This window comes from Leuciscus leuciscus, assembly GCF_965113295.1.
Source record: "Leuciscus leuciscus genome assembly, chromosome: 9".
Classification (NCBI taxonomy): Eukaryota; Metazoa; Chordata; class Actinopteri; order Cypriniformes; family Leuciscidae; genus Leuciscus; species Leuciscus leuciscus.
In genome coordinates, this window is record NC_138733.1 from 4,378,582 (window position 1) to 4,397,707 (window position 19,126).

At 36.6% G+C, this 19,126-nt stretch overlaps 2 protein-coding genes across 3 annotated transcripts in view; one reads left to right on the forward strand and one right to left on the reverse strand.

The window, feature by feature from the left end:
* The window catches only part of pdgfd (platelet derived growth factor d), a 32,957-nt gene extending 26,792 nt beyond the window's left edge, over positions 1 to 6,165 (forward strand). For both annotated transcript variants that reach the window (XM_082180139.1, XM_082180138.1), the window contains exon 7: positions 4,368 to 6,165. In XM_082180139.1, the coding sequence (XP_082036265.1) occupies positions 4,368 to 4,496 (129 nt within the window). In that variant the 3' untranslated portion in view covers positions 4,497 to 6,165. The remainder of the gene's footprint in view (positions 1 to 4,367) is intronic.
* A 9,007-nt stretch (positions 6,166 to 15,172) lies between these two features.
* Positions 15,173 to 19,126, reverse strand: part of dync2h1 (dynein cytoplasmic 2 heavy chain 1) — a 139,585-nt gene continuing 135,631 nt past the window's right edge. Inside the window, exon 89 of the mRNA XM_082179334.1 lies at positions 15,173 to 15,572. Coding sequence (XP_082035460.1) covers positions 15,414 to 15,572 — 159 coding nt within the window. The 3' untranslated portion in view covers positions 15,173 to 15,413. The remainder of the gene's footprint in view (positions 15,573 to 19,126) is intronic.

The following is a 19,126-nucleotide window of genomic DNA, read 5'->3' on the forward strand; positions in this document are numbered from 1 at the left end:
GTCTATATGTCTGTCTGTCTGTCTGTCTGTCTGTTTACTGTATCTATCTGTCTGTCTGTTTACTGTATCTGTCTGTCTGTCTGTTTACTGTATCTATCTGTCTGTCTGTCTGTTTACTGTATCTATCTGTCTGTCTGTCTGTCTGTTTACTGTATCTATCTATCTATCTATCTATCTATCTATCTATCTATCTATCTATCTGTCTGTCTATGTGTCTGTCTGTCTGTCTGTCTGTTTACTGTATCTATCTGTCTGTCTGTCTGTCTGTTTACTGTATCTATCTGTCTGTCTGTCTGTCTGTTTACTGTATCTGTCTGTCTGTCAGTCTGTGTTTACTCTATCTATCCAATCTGTCTGTCTGTTTACTGTATCTATCTATCTGTCTGTCTGTCTGTCTGTCTGTCTGTTTACTGTATCTATCTATCTATCTATCTATCTCTCTGTCTATATGTTTGTCTGTTTATATGTCTGTCTGTCTACTGTATCTATCTATCTACCTATCTTTCTATCTGTCTGTCCATCTGCCATTGGTCAGTCAAACATGTAGCCCCGCCCACAAACTCACTTCATTGGTCGAGTCTGTTGGTGGATGAAAAACTCAAGTCACTTTAAATTTTTTTATAGTGCTTTATTCAATAGAAATTGTTTAAAAACAGCAGGATCAATGATGCAAACTGATTCAAAATGATTCAAATTCTACTGTATAGCAGCTGTAGAAAGACCATAGTTTCAATATTCAGCTCAGTTCAGTGTTGATTCAAATGAATCGTTCAGTGCGATTCACCAACAGATTCACCGAAAAGAATCAAATGTTGCGGTACAATAGGTTTTTATGAGTAAAAAGTAGAATATTATGCTTCAGAATGTAGTCAAGTATTTTTTCCCAACATAAAAATACTTGGTAACACTTTATTTTCCAGTGTCCTTGTCACACACTTATTATAGTAATAACATTAAATTACACATAATTACATGCAATTAAATCTAAAACAAATTCTAACGTATAGAAAGTACATGTTGTTTATTAATATTACTCAGTAATTAACTCTATAATTACACTAACAAAAACACCTTAAAATAAAGTGTAACCGAATACAAAAAAATAAAATAAGTACAGATACTGGAATAATAAATAATGTGCTCAAGTATGAATAAAGTACAAGTACTCGTCAGACGTTAAACATGTTGAAGTGTGTGTGTCAAAATTGGAGTGTTTTTTCTGTGGAATCGGAGCAAGTAAAGTGTGTGTTCCTCTCTGTCCTTATCAGCTCCACACACACACACACACACACACACACACAACTACAAACTCATCTGTGGTTTTATTTTTCCCCAAATATGTATTTTTTGAGGTAACACGTGGTAAATGAGGTAATCACTGGCATAATTAATTAAAATATTTATAATTAAATGTAATAATATATTTATTATTATATTACATCAAATATTTTATACAAAAAATTTATAATATACAACGGTTTCTTTAACTACCGCAGAAATGAGAGGTAGTGTAGTGTATAAAGCTGTCCGCTATTCTGCTTAACTCTATTAACTTACCGGTAATCAGTTATTAACACAGTTACACACACACTTCAGTCTAGTGTTGAGGATCTGAGTGAAGCATCATGGGACATTTGAGGCATTCTGGGAGTTGTAGTTTCTGTAATCTCCAGGCTGACATCAGCATGACCCGGTGATTGACAGCTGTCACAGAGCCGTCAGGAAATGTTCATTGGGTAGAATAACAGACGGTTACCCACGGCAACATCTGCTAAATGTGATTGGCTCCAGCTGTCAGTGCTGACTAATGTGAAACCACCACAACTGCACACACACACACACACACACACACACACACACACACACACACACACACACACACACACACACACACACACACACACACGTGCTCTCTCTCTTTCTCTCTCACGAACACACACACACACACACACACACACACACACACGTGCTCTCTCTCTCTCTCACACACAGACACACACACACACACACACATGTGCAACACACACACACACACACACACACACGTACACACATACACACACACACACACACACACACACATGTGCAACACACACACACACACACACACACACACACACACACACGTACACACATACACACACACACACACACATACACACACACGTGCTCTCTCTCACACACGCGCACACTCTCACTCATACACTCTCTCTCACACACACATATACACTCTCTCACACACATGCTCACTCTCTCTCTCACACACACACACACACACACACACACACACACATACGTGCGCACTCACTCTCTCACACACATGCTCACTCTCTCTCACACACGCACACACTCTCTCACACACACGATATATGAGCTTCAGCACAGAACACGAGACATCCAGAGGTTAAAGGTCAAGGACAGATATCGATTGAAAAGCGAATCAATGAAGACAAATCATAGAATAAATCTGGTTTACTTCCGGCCGTGATCGAGCGAACATCTCGAGTGTCCAGATACTCATCAGTGTCATTACTATGAAGAATAAATACTGGAACAAACCCGGAACATTCCAGATAATGACTGGAGTTTAACAGCGGATGTTTCCTGATATCCATCAGCTCAGAAAATCATGCAGATTTTTATTTACAGAAAGCAGAAGTCTTACAGTAATGCATGCAAAACTGATCTAAACCACTTTAAAAGCACAATGAAAAAAAGAATATATATATATATATATATATATATATATATATATATATATTTAAAAAAATCTTTTTTTTTGCCAGTTAGCGCATTATCTAACATTAACTACAAATGAGCAATACATTTACTAGTTGTATTTTTGTTCATTAATGTGAAAAAGGATTAATAAATGAATAAATAGTTAATCAATTTAGGTCTAATAAATAATATTAACAGATACATCTTTTGATTTTAGTAATATATTGACATTAACTCTTTCCCTGCCAGGAGTTAACTAAGATTAATAAATCTTTTAGAAGTATTTTTCATTATTTAATGCGGTAACACTTTATTTTACAGTGTCCTTGTTACATATGTTACATGTAGTTACCATAGTAATAACAGTAAATTATGCATAATTACATGCAACTAACCCTAAACCAAATCCTAATCCTACCCTAACCCTATAGTAAGTACATGTAGTTACTTAATATTACTCAGTACTTAAATATATAATTACTCTGTAACAATGACACCTTAAAATAAAGTGTAACCTTTCATGCTTATTGATCTAGTTAACTAATTTACTGTAAACAAATGGAAGTTATTGTTTGTCATTTATGTCACAAAATAAAGTTGATGACTGTTTTATTTATTTATTGATGTTGATAGAGTTTGTAATGAACCCAGAGCATTGCTTTTGAGTTTCATTGTGTTTTGAAAGGTTGTTCATATTTGTTAATGAACTATTACTGGTGCCGTTCTGTCGGGTTTTTTTTTGTTTTTTTTACTTCATCGGAATGGTACAAAACTTGGTAAAGGTTTTCGCACTTGCTGTGTGTGAAAAAAAAAAAGGACATTATTCAAAAAGGTGAAATGGTCGAGAAAAAAAATAGTCACAATCACACTTGTGCTCCTCGCGGTCAAAAATGACGAGACGAGTTTCCTCTAGTGGAAGCGTTTGGTACTGCAGCCGAACAACATCTCACTGAAAGCTCATTTTTTGAGATATCAACCGCAAATCTGGAGCACAACTCATTTAGATTTATGTCTTTCATTTTCTCAGTTTTAGAGTAAAACGTGTTTTGGAAAATATATTTTTCATGTAAAAATTTAAAATGATATTTTTGCGCATTTTTCATAACAATAAATATAAATTTGTATTTTTTTTTTTCAGGTTCACTTTTTTCAAAAAAGTCACTCCAGCAATAATCTGCCAAATGTCGTCTTTGAAAAGAGATCAAACTGAAGCATTCAAGATTTATGACAGTTTAAGTTGGAAATTTAATTTTTACGTCTATGCTCAAAAAGTGAATAAATGAATTATAAATACAGCGCAAATATAATTTAGTATCATAAAATCCCCCAAAATACAAAATATTACATAAAAAAAACATTATTCATTTAAAATACAGAACAATCATTTCATTGAAAAATAAAAAAGAATTATAATAAAAATAAATTATTAAATAATTAAAATTTAAATATTAAATAAATTATATTAATCCTCTGGTGCTGTTTGCATGTCGGTCAAAAATCACATTTATATATATTTTTTTCTTATTTTTCTACATTTGATTTTTAAATATAGCTTTTAGAGTTCAAAAATGATCATTTCATATTTCGTGTGTGTGTGTGTGTGTGTGTGTGTGTGTGTGTGTGTGTGTGTGTGTGTGTGTCTTCAGGTGCTGAAGTTTTCCCCGGGGTCGAATTTCTACAGGAAGAGAACACCCGCTCGCTGGGTTCTGGAGGAGATTTACCTGCAGCATCATGAGAGATGTGACTGTGTGTGTCAGTCCAGACCACCGCGATGAACACACACACACACACACACACACACACTCACACACACACACACACTCACACTGTCACTGCACTCCAGTCAGTATATCTTCAGGTCATGCCTCCACATAAACACAAAGCCTTTTCATAACACACACACACACACACACACACACACACACACACACACACACACACACACACACACACACACACACACACACAGAGAGCGTTGGGAGACGTTGATATGTAGCTTTCTCTGTTTCTGTTTTACTCTTGATGTCAGATGTTATTGTGTCCAGTAAAGTCACATGGAACTCACCAATGGAATGTAAATGAATATTAATGAGGCGTTTGCTCTCTGAGACCAATCAGAAGTCAGAGCTCCCCGAGGGGGCGGATCCTTCGCCGATCTGATCTAATCCAGTGTTATTTATTAAAAGAAATGTCTTTGTCTTTTTATATCTGTGATCATGCTGCTGCATGTGGGTTTTGTGTTCATATTCTCTTTCTTGTCGGATCAAAGGTCTTATTAAAGTGAATCTCATAAAAACATGTCCAGTTCACCCTAAAATAGAAAGAAAGAAAGAAAGATAAAGAAGCCTGGCTTTAGGTCTGAATTCACAGTCTGATTATTCTGAAAAATGCACATAATAATGTCATATTAATGAGAAACTTTTTCATTTCATCATGTGTCTCATTCATTCATAATTATGAGAAAGTTTCAGAATTTTATGTAGTAAAATTTAGGGCAGAACAAAATATCATTATGTCTTTGTGTCTCATAATAATGAGAAACTCTAATAATGAAATAACGTTTCATAACAAAAACTTAGTTTCTCATTATGAGATGTTGTTCGATGTTCAATGCAATTAATGTAATTTCAAGAAAGTTACTCATTGATATGTTAAATCACTTTTACAGGAAAGATTCTCATTATCATGACATATTTGTATTAGAAACTCATATTTATTAAGTCATTATTGTTACCTGAAATTTGCTCATTGTTATATAAGTCGTTAGCATTAGAAAGTGTTTCAATATGATTTAGAGAATCGTATATTGTTTTGTGACGGCAGAACATAAATATCATCATTACGTATATTTTATATGTTAATCTTTTTTTCATTTTTAGCATTTTTTTCCTGATTAGGATTTGGTCTAATGATCCTAAAAAATGGGGAGCAAAATATTTTTATTTATTATTGTTTTTTTTTTTTGTGAAATATCACCTGGACATGTTCTTGTCAAGAAAACATTATTACAGTGATCTGTCGATGTTTCATCAGCCAATTAAAGCACTTCATTATAATCAAACAACTGTTATATTTGTCATGCATAGCCTATTTATTCAGAGGTGTGTAGGACATGATGTTCTGGGTTCAGTGTGTGTGTGTGTGTGTGTGATGATCCTCTTCATTCTGCGGGTTCCTCTGTTCCCTGATCGGGGTTTGATTCACTCGTTCAGCGGGAGCGATACGCCGCCGGGACGGGTGTTGACTGTGGATTTAGCCTTTCATTACGAGGCTTTTAAAGCGCTTTTATTAAACTTCAGGGCACGTGAAATGAAACCAATGATTCTCTTAAAAGCAGTGTGTGGAGGAGAGTCCGTCTCGCGCCGTTGATCCTGTCAGATATGATGAGTTTTCCACATGTACAGTGTCATAAAAAGCACCAAAATAAACTACATTTGTCATGTTTATCATGGTTGTGTTTGTCTCTTTGATATGTAAAATATAGCTCCTTAAAGTCCCCCGTAGTCAATCATTTTATCCTTTAAAATCATCTTTGATCACCAAAATTACATATTTAAAAAATGTTTTCCTTCCTCATGCCTTAAAATATCTTGAATGTAACTCGACACCCTCATTTAGTATTCGTGGTTCTATGAATATGCAAATGAGCCCCGCCCCCGTTTGTGACGTCAGAAACACCAGCGATTTCAAAGCGTGTTTTTGAGACTGTCTTTGGTTCACTGCAGTTTTAAGGAGAAAATACTCAGCAATGCTGTCGACTTATGAATTTACACATGCCAGCGAACCAATGAGAACGCGGGACAGTGATGACGATGCAGCGGGACAGTGATGAACTCCACAGGTGTTACGTTGCTATTGCATAAGTTTACACAGTACACCCTTTATTGTTTTCTAAAATGATTTGATATTCACTTTTGCATGAAACGTTGAGGTTCCATCGTAGTAGTTTCGTGTGCGTGTGAACAGCATGGCAACGTACAACACAAAGTACCTCACGCGGGAAACACTTAAAGCAACACTATGGAACTTTTCCTCTTCGGTCCCCCTACAGGTTGGAAGCGGAATTGTCCATTACCGCTGTCGTAGATAATTTCGCCGCCGCACGCTCGCTGTTTATCTCAAGGGGGTAATGTTTCAGAAAACACTGAAGCTTCCCCGGGCGCCGCCATTGATTAGCGGACCATCACCTGCTGTTAGACTTCCATTGACTCCCATTCATTTTGGCGGCACTTTGACAGTGAATAACTTTACATCTGAGGCGTTTAAAGACTCCATTTGTCCATTATTTATTTCTAAAGAAACACGAAAATGTATAAAAGGCTCCATTACCTTGTATCTTACGTTATGGCCCCGTAGAAGCCGTTTTTGTAAAAATAGGCTAACGATTGCGTCATAACCACGCGACTCTCTGTCGCACAGTAGAGAGATTACCGCATGGACGGGAGGAGAAGCTCGCGCCCAATCGGGGGGACGTGGAGGCAAAATGACAAAATAATTAATCAGAATACTTAGCAAAAGTTTCTCCTGCTCCAGCTCATGGACACCTCCTACTCACACTCTCCGTCTCTGCAAGTTTCGGAAGGGAATGATTCAGATTTCTCTTGGCACAGCTACTAGAAGACAGACGGGTTGCTCACGTCACATCTACGTCGTCAAGCTCAGTTTGAGTCTGCGCAGTACGCTCGACCCCGAGGAAGTGAGAGCTTCTAATTGACTTCACTTGTCTCCGTTGAATCCAATGGAGTCGCTGTGTCCATTTCTTTTACTGTCTATGGTTTATCCAGCACTGGCTTTGAATGAATGATGTCCATCAGAAACGAAGAAAAACTAAATAATGACTATTGTAACGCTTGCCGTAAAGCAAGTCAAATTTGTAGTTTCTTATGTCTCATTCGAACTACAGAAATGCGACCCGGTTTGGCAAACTTGCATAGTGTGGTTATAGCAGATATACGGCCGCGAAGTGAATGCAGAAGGGCCGTTCACCCTGTTACGACTTGATGAACCACTGATACGATTTTGGAAACATTATTTTAAGGGAAAAAAAGTTATTTAGTGTTTCTTAACATAACGCGTAAATGCACGTAACTAACGTAAATCAAGCTAGCTAGTGTGCATAGGCCATGAAGTGTTGGCGTAATAACACATTAGAGGACTGGAGGGACTAATATGGATTTTTTTCCCAGAAAACTTCTTGCAAAAAATAAATTCATATCTATATGTTTATTTTCCAAAACTTTCCAGGGCCTTGAATTTATTAAATTTTTTTCAGATTCACAAACTTTCAAGGATTTCAAGAACCCGTGGGAACCCTGTAATAATTAATAATATAATAACTTTTTATTTTTTTATATATGTTTTTTTTTTCTTTCACAAATCCACAAACTTCATGTTTGCTATCTCTGCCCCACTGACTGCCGTTATATTACAGTAAACAGCACTGAACTTAGAGGAATTCTTCAAGGAATTCATCAGAACAAACCTGTGCATCTGCTAATGAGTGTAAAGCATCTACTTGACGTGAGCTCTGAGAAAGCGAGCGTTTCTTCGGTTGCCGCAGACAGATGGAGGAAACGAGGTCAGGTGTGGGTGGAAGTGATGTCAGGTGACCTTTGACCTCTCAGGGGAGCGCAGCGGGGGTGGAGACTGTCACATCACGACTGCACACTGACACTCACACATTAAACTTTCATCTGAGACAGAAGAGCAGGTCGCCGCTCAGAGCTCGGAGATTTCAACTCTAATCCCCCGTGAAACTGTGCGAGCGCTGAGTTTACAGCGGGTTTACATCATTGTGTGTGTGAGCGAGAGAAACTGTGCATTAGATTTCATCAGCGTTGCATCAACGTTGAAAATGAGCAGAGATGGAGCGATACAATGGCGAGTAGAGAGATGAAGCACTCGCATCAGGCCCTGTGTGTGTGTGTTTCACGAGAGACCCATTAAACACACACACTGAACATCACCTGAGAATCTGAAACACATTTATGATTCAGAGTTCATTAAAATCTTCATGAAACAGCAGTTTGCTTCTGTAATATGATGTATTTCCAGGATGCAAGATACGCAAAATGAAAAAGAATGTGAATCATGTTTTGTTTTTTAAAGAAAAATCATAATGGTCCTTGGAAAACAAAATAATGACTTCAATGAAATAAATATTTATGCATGATGGTAATATTTGTGCACTGCTGTCATGCTGATTTAAATAATAATAGAAAAACGTTATATAGCGGTTTATTTCCTAAATGCATGTTATAGATCTTATCGCAATCAATTCATCCATGCATGTTTCGTTATTGTTTTTAAGCGTTTTACATTTTTTGTAAAAAATTCCAATAAAAACAATAGACTTTTCTCTGATGATGTAAGCAGGACTTCTCCAATCACAGAGTCTGCTTAAACTCCGCCCCCTCATTGAGTGCCACGCCCACATATCAACATCTAATCAACAACCGATGCATAACAGCAAGTTTTCGATCATTTTTTACACTCAAACGTTTCACAATACGGAAGAAAACATCCGTCGCTACTTATATTTCATGTCATTGCAATTAAAAAAAATAAAGTATCATGGTACTTTTGAAAGTATCATGTTAGAACCATTTTATATTTCAAAGTACCATAGTAATACCATACAAATGACCATTACTGTACCATAGTACTACCACAGTACTTCTTGTAAATATTACTATGGGAAATGGTGAAAAAATATAGTATTCCAATGAAAAAAATATTATTTATATAATATAAAAAAATATATTCAAATTTTAAATTATATATAAAGCATTAATATATATATAGGATATATATATACACACCTAAAATATTTAAAATATAAATAAAACATTAAAAATGTGAACCTTCCATCTTTAAAACAGTCCAGCAATTACATGAGCAGAGACACACACAGTTAATTTTACTCTTTCCATCTGTTTGTGTCTTTCTCTGTTGATTTCTCAATTTGATGTCTCATTTCTCATTTTCTTTCCATCTGTGAACATTACATAAAGATCCTGCAGCAAAACGTCCCAGGAATAATTCCCTCCAAAATGACATTTCTAATCATTTTCTCACCGTCATGTCGTTTGAAACCTGCAGGACGTTCTATGAGGAAGATGAATGGAGATGTTTCGCTTCCCGTTCACTATGAGAAGAGCAGCGTGAACATTCAGATAAATGTCTGCTTTTGTGCTCCATGGAAAAAGAAAGCCATCCGGGTTTGTAACAAGATGACGGTGAGTTAATGATCATTTTTGTCAGATTTATTTCCCTAAACCGAGCTAAAAGCACTCTTCCTCAGTGGTGTATTATAATTGGAGCTGCTCCGGGCGTCCGCCGACAGACAGCCATGAGAAATATGAACTATGACAGGAAGAGGGAAATTAATGAAGAAAATCAATCAAAATCACTGCATAAACACACACACACACACACACGGCCCACAGGTCTGTGGTTTTCCTAGTACACGGCATTCCTCTGTTTCCTGTTTTGCAGTTTGATTGTGTGTGTGTGTGAGAACAAGAGACAGAGACTCTGTCATAAATAACACACACTTACAAAAATTAAGTGTGTGTTATTACCACACTTGAACAGTGAAACTACCATGTTTTTACATTTACTATGAAACTACTATGATTTTTACATTTACCACGAAACATTAAAGGGATACTTCACCTCTGGAAAGATGAACGTGTATTTAAAATAGGTCATTTATGTAGAAGAAATGTGAAGAAATGTTTGAATTTTCTAGACTGAGAAAAGCCAGAAAATGTATTTTTGGCTTATGTGGATGAAAGACAACAACTCCCAGAATGCACTTGCTTCGCTGCTCTACGAGGCCACTCCCAAGCCACGCCTACCGGTAAGAGCGCGCAGTTGAAAACAACAAGGTTAGGCTACTTGTGAGTCTCCGTGACGAGTTTGCCCGGGATATCGAGATCGCCCAAAATGTCCGAGATTCGGCTTTTGCGTTCTACAGTCGCCATTCATCATGTTTACTGTGGCGAGCAGGACGAGGCTGAGGGGCGCGGGAGAACATCGCGAGGCTGGTGGCGTGATTACTGAGACGCGCCGGTCTCATAGGCTATCTCTCACGGAGGAGCGGGAATTTTCTTAGCAATGTTAAAACACACATCAACCGATCACTTGTTTAGCGTTCATGTAAACACTACATTCAGATTCACCAATCGGAATGAATTCGGTTAGATTGAAACAAAAGGTGTGCATGTAAAAAATGAATGGCGACTGCAGAAAGCAAAAGCCGAATCCCGGACATTTTGGACGATCTCGACGGCCGGACATGTCCGGGAAACAGAGGATGGTAACCCCTACTATTCAGCTTTCTCCACAGAACAAGAGCCTGCTAGCTTAGCTTCCAAAGAAAGACGGCTGACACTGTGTACATTCTGTGAGTGAGATCCCACCTCCTATGGGCGGGTTGAGAACATTCGGGACAGCTCCTCCTACTGGCTGTAGTCTTTAGCCTCTGGCCAGAAAATCCTCCGATGACGCAAAATGACGATTTTTGCGTCATCGGAGGATTTTTTCCAGACAAAAAATGCATAAATCTCTCGTCTCAGGGGGATATGAGTGTGGAAAGCACGGTAATTTGAAAATACTACAGGTTTTCTACTAATACAAAGCTTAATGCTAAATCCTGAAGTATCCCTTTAACCATGTTTTTTTTTTTTTTACATTTACCCTGGAAATACAATGATCTTTTTTTTTTTCATTTACCCTGGAACTACCATGTTTTTTTTTTTACATTTACCCTGGAACTACCATGTTTTTTTTACATTTACCCTGGAAGTACCATGTTTTTTTTACATTTACCCTGGAAGTACCATGTTTGTTTTTTTTACATTTACCCTGGAACTACCATGTTTTTTTTTTTACATTTACCCTGGAACTACCATGTTTTTTTTACATTTACCCTGGAAGTACCATGTTTTTTTTACATTTACCCTGGAACTACCATGTTTTTTTTACATTTACCCTGGAACTACCATGTTTTTTTTTTTTAGATTTACCCTGGAACTACCATGTTTTTTTTACATTTACCCCGGAACTACCATGTTTTTTTTTTTTTAGATTTACCCTGGAACTACCATGTTTTTTTTACATTTACCCTGGAACTACCATGTTTTTTTTTTTTAGATTTACCCTGGAACTACCATGTTTTTTTTACATTTACCCCGGAACTACCATGTTTTTTTTTTTTTTGATTTACCCTGGAACTACCATGTTTTTTTTTTTTTAGATTTACCCTGGAACTACCATGTTTTTTTTACATTTACCCTGGAACTACCATGTTTTTTTTACATTTACCCTGGAAGTACCATGTTTTTTTTTTTACATTTACCCCGGAACTACCATGTTTTTTTTACATTTACCCTGGAAGTACCATGTTTTTTATTTTTACATTTACCCTGGAACTACCATGTTTTTTTTACATTTACCCCGGAACTACCATGTTTTTTTTTTTACATTTACCCCGGAACTACCATGTTTTTTTTACATTTACCCCGGAACTACCATGTTTTTTTTTTTTACATTTACCCTGGAAGTACCATGTTTTTTTTACATTTACCCCGGAACTACCATGTTTTTTTTTTTTACATTTACCCTGGAACTACCATGTTTTTTTTACATTTACCCCGGAACTACCATGTTTTTTTTACATTTACCCCGGAACTACCATGTTTTTTTTACATTTACCCCGGAACTACCATGTTTTTTTTACATTTACCCTGGAAGTACCATGTTTTTTTTTACATTTACCCTGGAACTACCATGTTTTTTTTACATTTACCCTGGAACTACCATGTTTTTTATTTTTTTTATTTACCATTACATTTATCCTGGAGCTACCATGTTTTTTTTACATTTACCCCGGAACTACCATGTTTTTTTTACATTTACCCCGGAACTACCATGTTTTTTTTACATTTACCCTGGAACTACCATGTTTTTTTTACATTTACCCTGGAACTACCATGTTTTTTATTTTTTTTATTTACCATTACATTTACCCCGGAACTACCATGTTTTTTTTACATTTACCCCGGAACTACCATGTTTTTTTTTTTTACATTTACCCTGGAAGTACCATGTTTTTTTTACATTTACCCCGGAACTACCATGTTTTTTTTTTTTACATTTACCCTGGAACTACCATGTTTTTTTTACATTTACCCCGGAACTACCATGTTTTTTTTACATTTACCCCGGAACTACCATGTTTTTTTTACATTTACCCCGGAACTACCATGTTTTTTTTACATTTACCCCGGAAGTACCATGTTTTTTTTACATTTACCCCGGAAGTACCATGTTTTTTTTTACATTTACCCTGGAACTACCATGTTTTTTTTTACATTTACCCTGGAAGTACCATGTTTTTTTTACATTTACCCCGGAACTACCATGTTTTTTTTACATTTACCCCGGAACTACCATGTTTTTTTTACATTTACCCCGGAACTACCATGTTTTTTTTACATTTACCCTGGAACTACCATGTTTTTTTTACATTTACCCTGGAACTACCATGTTTTTTATTTTTTTTATTTACCATTACATTTATCCTGGAGCTACCATAAACATTTAAAGTAAAACTACCATGTTTTTTTTTTTTTTTTTTTTTTTACAATTACCATGGAAACACTGTTTTATATTTACCATAGTAATACCATACTTTTGTACATTTACACTGGTAATGCCACATTTTTGTAATTTATACCATGGTACCATGGTATTATAATGTTTAATTTTTTTTACATTATAGTAATACCTTGCTATTTCTAAAGTACAATCATTGTACCATGGTATTTTTTATGACTTTTTACTGCTGTCCAGTTACAGGTGGATGCTGTGGCTCTCTCTCTGTGTGTGTGTGTGAGGGGATTAAAGGTCAGCGTTTTGATTTATGTTGCAGTTCAGATTTCAAACTGCACATAACCACCAGAATTCAGTATTCACACAGAACCACACACACTGACCTTTGATGTGCGGATAAAAAGCCTCTCTATCTGAAAAGTCAAGAAGCTCCAAAACTCTGAGTGTGTGTTTGTGAAAAGCCTCCAGCAAAAGGGCATAATGTCAGTCTAAATGAGTGTGAGTGTGTGTGTGTGTGTGTGTGTGTGTGTGGTCTGACATCACAGTGACTAGATACACACACTGCAGATAAAACAACACTACAGCAGTAATGTGGTACATTAATGGTATCAGATGGTAAAAACCATGGTATTATGTGATCGCCATATGCATGTACATCAGTGTTTAAAATCCGATATCAGCTTACAAAAAAACATTACCATTGTGCCCATGTCCAAAAAGAAATTTAAATAAAATGTTATTACCATAGTACATGCCCCAAAAACACATGAATATCATGGTACTGTTTTGCACCACGAGAAGAGCTGTGACGCTCAGGAATGAATGAGGATGTTCCTGTTCCTCTCTAAAGGAAAAGGAGGATCAGAGGAGAAACGCAGCATCTGCATCCTGATCTCACACACATCACAGAGGTCAAAGGTCACGCGTCATACCTGCTGTTGTAATGATCAATCCAGAGGGCAGGTGGCCTCTATAACATGAGTGTGGGTCAAAGGTCATCACTGCAACCTGCTGACGTTCAGACAAACTGAGAGATGAAAGCTTCATACTGCACAGTACGTACTACACACAGATAGTATGTTAACCAGAATGCAAACATAAAGGTCTGTTGTCACATGACCTGCTTATTATATAAGAAGTCATTTTTGTCAGTCTGATCAAATGAGTACAGCAAGAGATGTTCAAATCACAGCTGATGTCATTTCTGCTTGACTTCTCGCTTTGGAAATGGACAGTCAAGTCTTGTACATTGCATTGTGTGATACAGTATTCCTATTCACTTATACATCCCTCTGATCAAATTTATTTATGATTCTAGCATCATTGCTTTTTTTTACAAAGAACAGTCTTGCATCACAAAACTGCAAAAATATTGACTGTTTTCAAACTGGGCAACAGGAAATTAGTCCATTACGAGTATAGTATATTAAATAAAAAACACATACATCACCTTAGGAATTAGTTATTTTCTGTTAAAATCATTGATTTTCATTTTCATTTCATTTATTTATTAATCATTTTATTTATTTTTGATTGTATTTATGAATTTAATTTCAGTATTTTTTCATTACTGATTTTATTTAGTAACTTATTTTTTTCGTTTAGTCTAATCACACTTGTAATTTGGCATGATTTTTTTTAATGTTTTGTTCTTCCCTGATGTTTCAAATATTTTCCTCATATTTTGATGGTTTAATATTGAACTTATAGGGTCATAAAAAAGAAATATCTCCCCGTACGTCACTTTTGGCCACCACTCTAGGTATGTGCAGATTTTGCCGTGCCAATAAAGTACTGAAATTGCACTGAAATTGAATGGAGAGAAAAATAATGATCTTGAAGAAAACTATTTTATTTGACAATATAAATATATCCGAAATGACTGAATACTACAGTCTTACAGCAGCTTTAATGCGGCAATCGTGACAAAAACACCCCCATATGAATCCAAAGACAAATACAAAACAAGTAGTGACATAAAATGATTATAATATCTGTGTGTGGATCGCTCGCATTATAAATCGATTGTGGAAACGTCTCAGTGTGTGTGTGTGTGTGTGTGTGTGTGTGTGTTACTGCTGTTTGAGGAAGAGTGCCGCTCCGCTCTGGATCCATGTGTCATGATCTCCGGCACACGGCAGCTGCACGTTTGTCACCACACACACACGCTCAGCACTGCTGTACACGGGCAGAGAGATGCACTCGTCTGGAGAATAACTTCCCACAGTGCTCTGAAACACACACACACACACACACACACACACACACACACACACACACACACACACACACACACACACACACACACACACACACACACACACACACACACACACACTTTAATCTACAGCAATCACTGGAAACATCAAAGAAAAAAATTATACTAGGTGGCTGTTGAATGCTTGAATCTGATTGGATGCTGAACATTCTAAGGTGTGCGATTATTATGGAAGAAAAATAATGTCAAATGTTTTTGAAATAAAAAGCCTGTTGAATTGCACTACTTGAAAAAAAAAAATAGGCATTACATGGTTGAATATTTAAGCTGTGAATATTTCAATTAAGTGTATTTGTGATTATTATGAAGGTGGTTTTATGTTAAATTCAGTGTCTTCAGGGTTACTTTTCCTGTGTAGCCTACATGCATCTTTCTCTACCGTGAACGAGATTATAATGTTATTCCCCGATGCGGATGTACAGATCCACTGTTACATTTTTGAGGTTGACAAATATTTCTCTTGGTTGTTTAGTTGCCTTAACTTTATATTGTGGCGATGTGCTGCATGCAGGCTATTAGGGTTTCCCTCAATACTTCAGGATTCCCCTGATGGATACAATGCTTAACGTAGCTTAATGTACTAATACAGTGATATTAAAAACCAAACTCGCAGGCAAGCAGATGGACTCAGAATAACGCGCAAAGCTTAATGCTGAGCGTTTCCCAGTGATAGACTGGCATAAAGATGGCTTGATGTTGGACATTCGCACATTTAGGGACCGTCTCTAAAGTTACATACGACATACACGTTTCTAACTCCGATAGCATTTGAATAGAACGACTTACAGTCATAAAACCCACTGTAAAGTGTTCATGTAGTGTCAGGCATAATGCGCACCCTTTGGATTTTTTATTCAGATAAATTAAAGTTTTCTATTGAAGTTAGAAACGTGTATAATGTTGTATGTAACTTTGGAGACGGTCCCTAAATGTGCGAATGTCCAATGTCAAGCCAATTTTACATTTATTACATTTAGTCATTTAGCAGACGCTTTTATCCAAAGCGATTTACAGTTCAACTAACAATAGGAGGACAACAATATGCAAGTGCTATGACTCTTCCCAGTTTAAGCTAATGCAATACACGTAGGCATAGCTTACTATATACTATACTATATATATATATGAGAGAGAGAGAGAGAGAGAGAGAGAAGAGAAAATAAAGTGTTAGTATTAATTGATCAAGTGTTGATTTTGTGCCAGTATATCACGAAACGATCTGCATGAAACTTTGCGCGTTAAGTTCATATTCTGAGTCCATCTGCTTGCCTGTAGCCTATATAGTAGCCTTCAGCCTACATCTCCAATGAGGTGCGAGTTTGGTCTTTCATATCACTGTATTAGTCCATAAAGCTACGTTAAGCGTTTTGTCCGGACGGAAGGGGAATCCTTGAGTATGAGGTATTGAGGGAAACCGATTATAATCCCGTTCATGGTAGAGAAAGCTGTTGACATGTAGAATACACAGGGAAAGTAACAATGAAGTTATTGAATGAAACATAAACACACCTTTTGTGTCTTTATCATCTTTTCCGCATATATATAATGACACAGATAATCATTTTCATTTTATGAATGAATGGCTTGTTCTTCTAACTGTTGCTGGTCTTCGTCAACAACACGCGCTTTCGCACCCCCTGCTGGTGAGGTCGACTAACAGCAGATGGAGAGTATGCTCGGCAATCTACTGCTTTTCCTGCAGTTCTTGGATGTCTATGTTGAATTTACTGTCGAATCTGAACCACTGAATTTGTGGAAGCGAATTTGCAAAGCGAAATAAAATGGACCTAAAAATGCTTATTTTTAAACAGTTTGAATATTTTGGAAGTGAAATATGAAAGGTGAATATGGATTACTGAATTTTTAATAATGAAAATGTGTTTGAAATGTTTTTAATTGAAATATTCACAGCTTAAATATTCAACCATGTTGAATTTCAGCCCATAAAAATGCAAGCCCTAAAAATACAATGCATTAAAATGCAAGCATGGTTAATGTAATGCCTATTTTTTTCAAGTAGTGCAATTCAACAGGCTTTTTATTTCAAAAACATTTGACATTATTTTTCTTCCATAGATTATTTTCAGGTAAAATGCACAAATGAAGTAGTTCCAGCAGGTCTTGACCGCATTACAGCTCCATATCACTTCGCCAAATGATTTCAGTTACTTTAAAGGTCTTTACAGCCGACTACAACAAAATAACCAAAACCCACAATGACACTGACAAGCAAATATATGAATAAAAAAATAGGATAAAAACAATGAATTATTTCCATGTTTTTTGCCACAAAATTACGTTTTATTATGTACGGACAGCACATACTCTCTCTCACGCTCAAACGCACACTCATACAGTACGGACACACACTCGCACAGAAACCTGTTTTCAGCGCTGCTCTGATCATTTTATCTGTAAAATAGTTTAGCAACTTAAAAGCTACATGATGTCTCTCACTAGCGAGGAAATAACAGCGCTGTTCTTGAAGCTGATAAACTTACACTGTTAACTTATAAACACTGTTGAGAGACTCATATTTCACACACACTTAATCTCACTCTCTCTCTCTCTCTAATAACAGCATTAATAACTGCATGGGTCTGCTATCAGTGGCTCAAGCCTCCGTTACGAGCTCTTGAATGACGTTTTGAAATTAGCAACAGAGGCGAGAGATGAGATGCGTAAGAAATTAGTCCAACTAGATGAACTAGTCTAGATGACAAACATCTTGAGACACATCATCTGAACAAAGTCTTGAGGTGTGGTAACTGTAGTGTAAGCGTAATAACTGACTCCGGGCCGCTGAGTTATTAGAAAATAATGCACACCCGAGGTGGTGATGCGGCCACGACCCGAAGCGGATGTGCGTTATTTTCTAATAATTCAATTATTCCATTTCTTCTTACACAGATTTCTGGAATACTTGATTCTGATTGGTCAGTCGCGACATTACGGGGTGTGTTATTCCCCGATAACAACCATCGTCAATAGCAACGCTGAATAACATACACCTCAAGCCTGCTGACATTTTGTTATATTTATCGATTTTAATAAAAATGGTCTTCAATATTAATAATACTGTAATATTGTTGCTGTGTTCATCTTCTTGTCAGGACAATCGTTTTGTACACATTATGCACATCTGTACTAATCTCTTGTCCTCATAATTATTTATGTGTTGAAAAGCCATGTAATAAGTGGTGTGACTGTACTTTATCCCTTAAATGCTTGTCTAGTTTGATCTGGTTCAGTCTTCTTGGCAGTCTCACTTGCTAGCAACTGTTTTCTTATCAGAAGCTTTGTGTTTAGTAAGCTAATAAAATATTTTAACAACAATCTATATTCAATAATTCACTTGTGTGAGAAGTATCGGTGTAATAAACAGGATAATGTACATCCAGCCGGTGGTTTATCGTGAAATAAAACCCTTGTTTCACGTCGGGGTCCTGATCACCCTGCTGGGAGTTTATTCTGCGATAACAACCGGCTGGATGTACATTATCTCTT